The 8,393-nt window shown below is 36.9% G+C and overlaps 1 protein-coding gene across 1 annotated transcript; it reads right to left on the bottom strand.

Annotated features, from left to right (window-relative positions):
• Window positions 1–210: 210 nt before the first annotated feature.
• Window positions 211–6,010, bottom strand: LOC136114611 (alpha-ketoglutarate dehydrogenase component 4-like). The gene is made up of 4 exons (XM_065860003.1): window positions 5,927–6,010; window positions 5,040–5,103; window positions 2,644–2,846; window positions 211–452 (listed from the first exon to the last, which is right to left on the bottom strand). The coding sequence occupies exons 1-4, from the start codon at window positions 5,963–5,965 to the stop codon at window positions 435–437; spliced, it is 324 nt and encodes a 107-aa protein (XP_065716075.1). The 5' UTR covers window positions 5,966–6,010; the 3' UTR covers window positions 211–434.
• Between the last annotated feature and the right edge of the window lie 2,383 nt (window positions 6,011–8,393).

Below are 8,393 nucleotides of genomic sequence, written 5' to 3'. Positions count from 1 at the left end.
TGTAATTGAACCCAAAGAGCTCTCTTCTGAAACAGTTTTTTTTTTTTCCCCAACCTTAGATCCGATATTCAGTTGCATAACTACTAAGAACAACCACTCATAATAATCTTGGAGAATACTTCAGTATCCCTTTCCTGCCCATAAAATTATTCCCAATGAGACATCTGATTTTTTTTTTTTAAATGAAAACAACTCAGTTCTATTGGCATGTTTGCAAATGGTTAATTAGAAAAAATATTTTAATGGTGTGGACATCAAATACTAGTTATATTTTCTGTTGATGGCTTTCTCAATCACAAATTAATATAGTGTGTTGTGTCAACCTTCTCACACTTCATATAGGGTTTTATTAAAGCTAATAATATTCACAATAAAGGCATATTATGATTGTATATTTCATTCGTCAATAGTGGCAAACAAGTCATCTTCCATACTTATTCTGGACCTCCACGCTGTAAAATAAAAGACGACAGTTAAATATATTCCACTACAAGAATGGGAAATGGAGATGAAATCTTTTTCACTGTTCTAGATTTACAAACAGAGTTCTAGTTTTAACTTCTGATTTAGAAATTGATTTTTAATATGTATAAGAACATGCATGGAGTGTCAAAGTATCAGCATCTACCCATTTTTTTCAGGGGAGAATACAAAAAGATCAACACCTGTGACTTATAATTATAGCTGCTTCCAATCCTCACACTCTAAAGAAATCCGACTCTTACTTTAGAAAGGTCTGATAAACGCAGCAGTAGTAAACAGAAGTTTTAGAATTATTTTCACTGTCCAGAGCGCAAATTAAAAACGAAGCCAAGGTCAGCCATTACAATCCTTATGAGAAATCAGAAATGTACTCAATTCATTATTTTGCCAACAAAATTATTTTACAACTTACCTCACCGTTAGAAAATTTATGCTAGAGGTCAAGTGTATTACTATGGAAAAATAAATAATTTTATTTTTAATTATAATACCCTATTGATATACATGCAGTGTGGGAAACTACGGCAGGTCCGTGGATTCCATGACAGAGGGTATGGGAACAGAAATTAGCCTTGAAGATATTAAGGCCTACCCATGAGAAAGAAGGGAGTAAAAGAGTAACACTGACAACAGCAAAATTAGCCAATGATATGTTACTATTGCAGCCTGTAACCAATAGCAAAAAGACACGTGAACTGGTAGACTATATAAAAAGGCATTTGTGGCAATAAATGGACATTGCTGTTTGTACTTAAGAACTTGTCCTATGTCGTTTGTCTGTCTCAACTGCGACACATGCAGGAAAACTGATTTCCTCTAACATGATCACACTGTAGGTGTCCTTATCATTTAACCAAACTGTGTGTCTTCATTTTAAACTCACACTCATCTCTCCTGTTCTTCAAATTTTGTGTGTTGTCCCTTTTTAAGCAGTAGTGTTTACAACTGAAAATTGTTAAACAAAAGTAGGTTTTTCTTGCCTTTCATGTACAATGCCATATTTGCAAATATTGCAGAAAATATTTATATAAAGTTGTCATGGTTTTGTTAAAAACAAGTTTCTCTTTTAGTGAATTTTCCTTTCAGCTAACGTCTTCTTAGTAACTGCACTTTTCTAAAGTAGGATAAATGTTTTGGTAGACATAGCAATGGAATGCAAGGTCACTGATAAGGATGCACATCCCACGAGAGGGGCAAGAAGGAGCAAACAAACAGATGACTAAAACTAACCAAGTAAGTATTCCATCCCATTCATGTGATACTTGTTATAAAAGTGGGAGATCACGAGGATCTCATCTCTTTTTCCTCTTCTTCGACTATCGCCAGCACCTTGCGAGTCGTCCCTGTGAACTGAGGCCTAGTGACAGACTGAATATAGTTCTGGTTTGCTGCAGTACAATCCAGGACTTCTGGGTTCAGGCTCTGCTGCTGCTGGAGCAGTGCTGATCTTTGCTGGGACTTTCAAGATTGGTTTTGTATATTTTGTATTATTTTCTCTATTTTATTAGTAGCATTAATAAAACATTTTTAATTTTTTTCCAACTCTCTCTCTGTCCTTCTTTGCCTTCCAATCGCCTGTACTTAGTGGGGAGGGGGGGGCTAAAGAGGGCTGGGGGGGAGAGTGGGTTAAAAAAGCATCTGCCACGGTTTATTGTCACCTTGCAATCAAACCTTGACAAAAGTTTAATAAAATGTTTACACTACTAGAAATGCAAGAGTTAACTTACTAATACATAACTTATAAAAAATAGTTTGAGAAATACTTTGGACTTCAGTCACCCAGTAATAGCCTTTGCCGATCTAAGAACTGACTCTAGTGCTCCTGTCCAGCATGTTCAAATTACACATTAAACAGCTGTTACAAAACAGGTAGTAACTGTGATTAATGTAGGCTACGAATATCACTAGCTATTTGCATGTCTATTTTAAGTCTGTATCTCTCTAATCAGTGATACCATAAGCTACTGATTAGTAAGAGTTGGGCACCTTGTGTATTAAGATTCGGCAGTTTGTGTATTGTGCATCAAAGCTGTGAAAAATCCAAGTATATGCTTACCAAGAATGACAATGTAATACCATATTTTAAACTTTGAAGAAAGTGTAGAAATAAGATAAATACTAGGCAAATACAGACAATACACACCAATAAATGAAACTTACTTGAATATATTCTATCTCTTCATCTGACATGAGTTTTCTTCTGTATTTCTGAGGTAAGATTCCTGCTAATTCAGAAGTGTCTGGTATACCTTGTAGTCTAATAACAGGTGAAATATTTTGAAATTCTGGTGATCTGCCTCCTATAGACTCCTGTGCTTTTGAAGCATCAGGAAATGGCATACTTGCTTGTAGAGATTCCTGTACTGAACAACCCAGATTGTGAAACCATTACAGAAATATAACAAGACTGTAAAATTAATTAGTGAGCAGTCAATAAAAGTTACCAATTATTGACAATTTTCTTCATTATAACAAATACTTAAAAGAATTAAAAGAGACTCTACTGTTTTTATTGTTGTTAAATATACCAAGAACACAGTGAAAAAATTCTGAAAGTAAAAGAAAGCATATTTGAGTGGTAGAAATACTGATGTGGAAACAGAAGATAAATCAGTATATATCCTAACAAAGCCTTTTTCATTGGGAAGCTGTACTTGCAGAAAAAGCATAAAGTATCAAATGTGTGGGTGCAGGGCGTCATGCAGAAAGATAACTAAGATAACTAAAATCCACTAAGGTGATACTTTTTGTTTACTGCAACTGTAAAGACAGACAAATGAAAAAGAGGTAGAGGCTTACGCAAAGATAAAGTTCATAACTATGACATACCATAACATGCCATACAATACTGTACCCATTTTAAATATTACAAAATGGCATCAACAAAGGAAGGTCCTAAACAGAACAAGGAGGAAGAGAACCCATCAGAAGGAGCACAGTCTGAACAGGGGGCATGCCATTAAGCTGAAATTTAAAATTTAAGAGCAAGAGGCAAAGGGAACAGAAGAAAACACCACACAGATTTTAATAGTTTTGACTAGTAATGACTACAAAGTATTTTTGTTTCAAGAAGCAACACACCTTATATTTGTAAAAAAAAGAAACAGTTTCTCCAATTTTGTTTTATATGCCACATAAATGTTTAGAGTTTGCCTAAGATTTTCCTCTATTGTATGTTTTAAAGTCTGAAGTGTAGCTGGAATAGAAGCATTAACCAATTAAAAACCTGAAGCCAAGACTCAAAAATACCTGACCTAATACTGCTGTTGCTTAAGCTCAAATACAGTCCCTACTAATTTTCCCTTCCCTGTTTGAGACCATCATGTTGCAGTAGTAGTACAATAATAGAATTTACCTGGCCTTTTAAGCACTCACGTCCCTAAAAGTATAGTCTTGATCTGCAGAGCTCTGTTTAGCTATGTAGAAGTAACAGTCTGGTACAGTGAAACACAGTTATTGCTACAACGTTCAAGCAAAGTGAGAGAGATTGCAACTTACTAGTGAGGTGACAGAAATCAATTAAGGCAGAAAAGTCTAACATACTTAAAATACACAGTCACAAAAATCTTCTGATGCAAAGATAAACATGAGCTAAGTAACATGTCTTTAAGAAAGCAATTCACTGGCATAAGAGGTGGTACAATTGGCTGAACTGGGTAAAAGATACAAAATTCTGACTGAAAGTTATCGCAGAAAATAGTTCCTGAAGAATTCACAGGTAAGTCCAAAGTGGCACTGATGTGCACTACAAATACTTTGTAATGTTAATGGATAAACTAAACTTAAAAGTTAAATCCCAAATGTGATAATGCCGTGGCAAATACGTGGTATGGTATACTTTCTAAACAAATAAAAATAACAACAGAACTTCTTAAAACATCTATTACTTTAGTTTAAATGCTTTATTGACTCAAAAGAAATATTAGAACAACACACAACTCATTAACTTTTGATGTTTAAATGTAACAGTATTGGGGTTCCTATAAATATAAACGTAACTATAGGTATAGATTGTCAAAGATTGCAATGAAGTTATTTTTTTCTCAGCATTAATGAATAGCACAAGAAAACAGTTCTTAAAATGTATAATGGGATGGCTCTCTCAGCTATAATCAGGGTTTAAAATACCACAGACATTGTGCACTCCAATTAGGAAAAGAAAGAATGAGGAAAATGCAACATCATTTCTGCAAATATCACCAAATAACTAAGTCTGCTTCAAATTGACTTGGGCACTATCACTTCAGCCAAATATTAGTATTTGCAAAAATGGGACTTGGTATATAAGTAAGAAAACAACACTGGAAATCTTAGTGAATCTGCCTTGACCAAGAAATAAAGACACGCACGTATTATGTATGTTCCCACAGTTGTATAAAGTCTGAAAAGAAAGAGTCAAAGAGTTGCCTTCAAACTAGAACAACTATGGTTCAGAAACCCTGCTCAAAATTATTGAGTTGCATAGTTGAAGCAGAAAAATTGTGTGCTGGTTCTTATATAAAACAGTTAATGCAAAGAAAAATGGCACAAGTTGTATCTGTAGATTAAATACTTACTTTTAGGTTTGGGACTACTTTTTCTGTCTGGGAACTTAATTAATGGAGTATGTGGCTTGACTACCTAGAACAAGACAAGGCAGTAGGAGAAACAGGGAGAATGAAATATATTTCTAGACAAACATTAACTTTACAATAATAAAATGGAACATATAACATATTAAGCAACCACTTCTATACTGTTGTTTTGTGCATCACTACTATAATAAACTTACTACTTAAGTTCTACTTTTACCCAAGGAGAAATTTCACCTTTAAAGGCATTCCTCCACCCTAGTGTTCAGAACAGGAATAAGCATTCTCTTCCTTTTCTCACAGCAATCTGTGTGTATGCAGAAATAGCTACCACAATAGCATAAATGTAACGATAAAGTTTTAGCACAGGAATTGCTAGTTGTGCTCTGCCTGTACATATTTGTTCAGCTGGATGGATGGGATTGATTAGTTCCATTAAGAAAAAAAAAAACAACACTATAAATTATGAAGCCTGGTATTCAGAGCCACTCTGCTTATTTTTGAAACACGTCTTTTCAAGAAGACTCTGTGTTTCACTTTCACCTTGAAGAGAAAAGGGATGACTTAGAAAGGGAGATGGCTGACTAGCGCCCTCCCCTCTTGAACAGTGCACAATAGGGGCAGCCCGCAGGCTGTCCGGTAGCGTCCTTTGGTACGAAAAGGAGAAGCATGCACCGAAGTCAAATGACCGGCGCCGCCGGGCCGACCCCACCGCGCCTTTTTTCCCCTGCGCCAAAGACACCGGCCTCTCCAGGGGCACCTCGGGCCTCAGCCACCTCAGGCCCCGGCGGCTGCGCATGAGGCGAGGCCCTCCACCCGCGCCGAGCTCCCGGCCCCAACCACTCCCCGGGCCGCAAGCCCAGCGTCGTTACCTGAACGATTCTAGTAGCAGCCGCCATCTTACTACCCATGGTGACGCCACAGCGCCGCGCCCCACCGCCTGGGAAGCAGCACCAGGCCACGCCCACTATGGGCGGGGCCCGAAGGATGAGCTATTGGAGGCAGTGTCAAAATACAAATAAAACAAAATACAGGGGCAATGCATTAGAAGTAAAAAAACATGCTTCAAATAGCTCTACGCTTTATTTGAATTCAATCAAGACACATCCGATCCACCTTTTAAAAGCTGACACACTTATAAAGACTGCCACTGCTTTCATTTAACATATTAATGTGGTAAGTTGACCTTGGCTAGATACTAGGTGCCCACTCTACCCCTCCACCTCCTCAGCAGGACAGAGGGGGAAAAAAAAATGATGAAAGGCTCATGTGCAAGATAAAGATGGGGAGATAATTCAGCAATAACCATCACAGGCAAAACAGACTTGACTTAGGGAAATTATTTTAATTTATTACCATTCAAATCAAAGTAGGACAATGAAAAACAAAACCAAATCTTAGAACACCTTACATTTGAGATGTAACATTATCAATGCAATGTAATAGTAGACATAGTATGCAACAAAAAATCATGTGGTTCTTTCTGTCCTTGAAATTCTTCTGATCATCCAAATTCAGAGAATGGTTATATCCCGTCTTCTACCTGAAGCCCTCCAATGTTCTCTCTTTTCCTCAGTCTATTTTTTTTAATGAACTGTGTACACTTAACTGAGATTTCATAAACCTATTCACAAGTACTGCAACTGCAATTCACTATGCTTTCTATCTTTGTACTTATTAAGTCACTGATCAGTGGGGTCAGGCAAAGGAATCCAGGACAAATCACATAGTGAGAGGCAGAGTACCAGACTGCAGCACAGCATGCATAACCTTTAGTAGAGTCCCTCTGAACACAGGATGCTGCAGGAGGCCCTTCCTCCCCATTACAAATCATGAGGTTTTCTTCCTCACTTAGTGTGATCCCAAACTCCAGATGACCTGCCAGCAGCTGCATAGGTACAGATCAGTCAGCAGTATCTAATATGTGGGTAAACAAAAGGGTGAAGGCTACACTGCCAAACGTTTTTGGAGACTGGCCTTGGCCACAGGCAAAGACTTTCACAACACTGCAGTAGGTGACACAGAGAAGTACTTGTAGTCAGGAGGAGCAGTCAGGCTCACTGTTATCATAGGATTAAGACCTACGTATTTTTCCTAACCATGAGATTGGGAAATTGATTTGAGGGATGTAGGGGCGGCTCTCAGTGTAAGGAAATATAGCCACTGCTGTGACAGACATTCTCCTAGACAATGCATTATTTTTGTATCTTTAAGGCAACAAAGAAATAGACATAGATAGACTGTTTCTAAACTCCATAAATAATTACTCCAAAGAAGTCTGCAACGGTTTCATACTTTTAGCCTTTAAAATAATAAAGTTTTCTTTTCATACAGCAGTTTTTCCATTACCATAATTACTTAAAGTTTTCAGAAAACATAATTTTATTTGAAATTACTTTTACTATACAGTATGTTATCTTGACTGTAATGCAAAACTGCAAACTTGCTTCTGAAAGCTATGGACACATTATCTAAAACACATTTTGAATTAATGTAGTCATCTCTCTTTTTAAAAGTTATTATGTATCTTCTCTAGCATTTAATCCACTTCCGTACTCACTAGTTCCTTCTTTTGTTTGTTTGTTGTTTGTTTGTTTTTCATCATGGTATGAATTTGCAGTAGTTTCTGTCATCCAGCTTGTTTTAGTACTGTTCCATTATCAGGAAAATGAAGCATTAAGAATTCCTGATATATAGGCAAAACCAGCAGGCTCGGGGATCTTCTAGTAAGGACTAAGCTCTGCAATGCCTGTGTTCCCACTTGTGTATCTCTGCCCAGGTGCTTTTTCAGGAATCCCCTGTTAGTGAGGTAATGAAAATAAATTTACTCTTTGTGTTTTATCTGTGGTTTGTGGTTGTTCCTGCGACCTTGCCTGTATCAACTCACATTGCAATAACCATACATTCTCACTCCATCCCTTTCCTCCAATATACTTCAAGATATTCCTTTCACACAAGAGACAACACATGCTGTGGCTACCTGTTATTGATGTACATCAACTAGTTCCCTGGCTGCTAGGAAAACAGAAAGTACTTGGTATGTTGTTTACATTTCCAAAAGACATGGACAGTAATTTGAACAACTCTCCTACATCCCATCTTTGGTTTTCACAATTATTATAGTCAGAGATGTTTAAGAACTTTTTCCCTTTTAAAAATTTTATTGAAACCAAGTTCCAAAGTAATACAAAAGACATATGGACAACGCCAGTGAATATTACTAGTTTTTATAGGAAACCAGTCTAAAAACTAGACTAAATAAAAACATTTAGGGACAGTTCATACATTGAAAGAATGCTGGCACACCATTCCTTCCCTTATTTTTGAAGACGTTAGGGT

The sequence above is a fragment of the Patagioenas fasciata genome, chromosome W (genome assembly GCF_037038585.1).
Source record: "Patagioenas fasciata isolate bPatFas1 chromosome W, bPatFas1.hap1, whole genome shotgun sequence".
In the NCBI taxonomy this organism is placed as follows: Eukaryota; Metazoa; Chordata; class Aves; order Columbiformes; family Columbidae; genus Patagioenas; species Patagioenas fasciata.
This window is presented reverse-complemented; position numbering and strand designations above follow the sequence as displayed.

Coding starts and splice junctions, on each gene's coding strand:
- LOC136114611 (XM_065860003.1), bottom strand. CDS start 5,965: ATGGGTAGTAAGATGGCGGCTGCTACTAGAATCGTTCAG. Junction 5,104..5,926: donor CTGCTACTAGAATCGTTCAG/GTAACGACGCTG, acceptor GTCTTGTTCTAG/GTAGTCAAGCCACATACTCC. Junction 2,847..5,039: donor AAGTAGTCCCAAACCTAAAA/GTAAGTATTTAA, acceptor TGGGTTGTTCAG/TACAGGAATCTCTACAAGCA.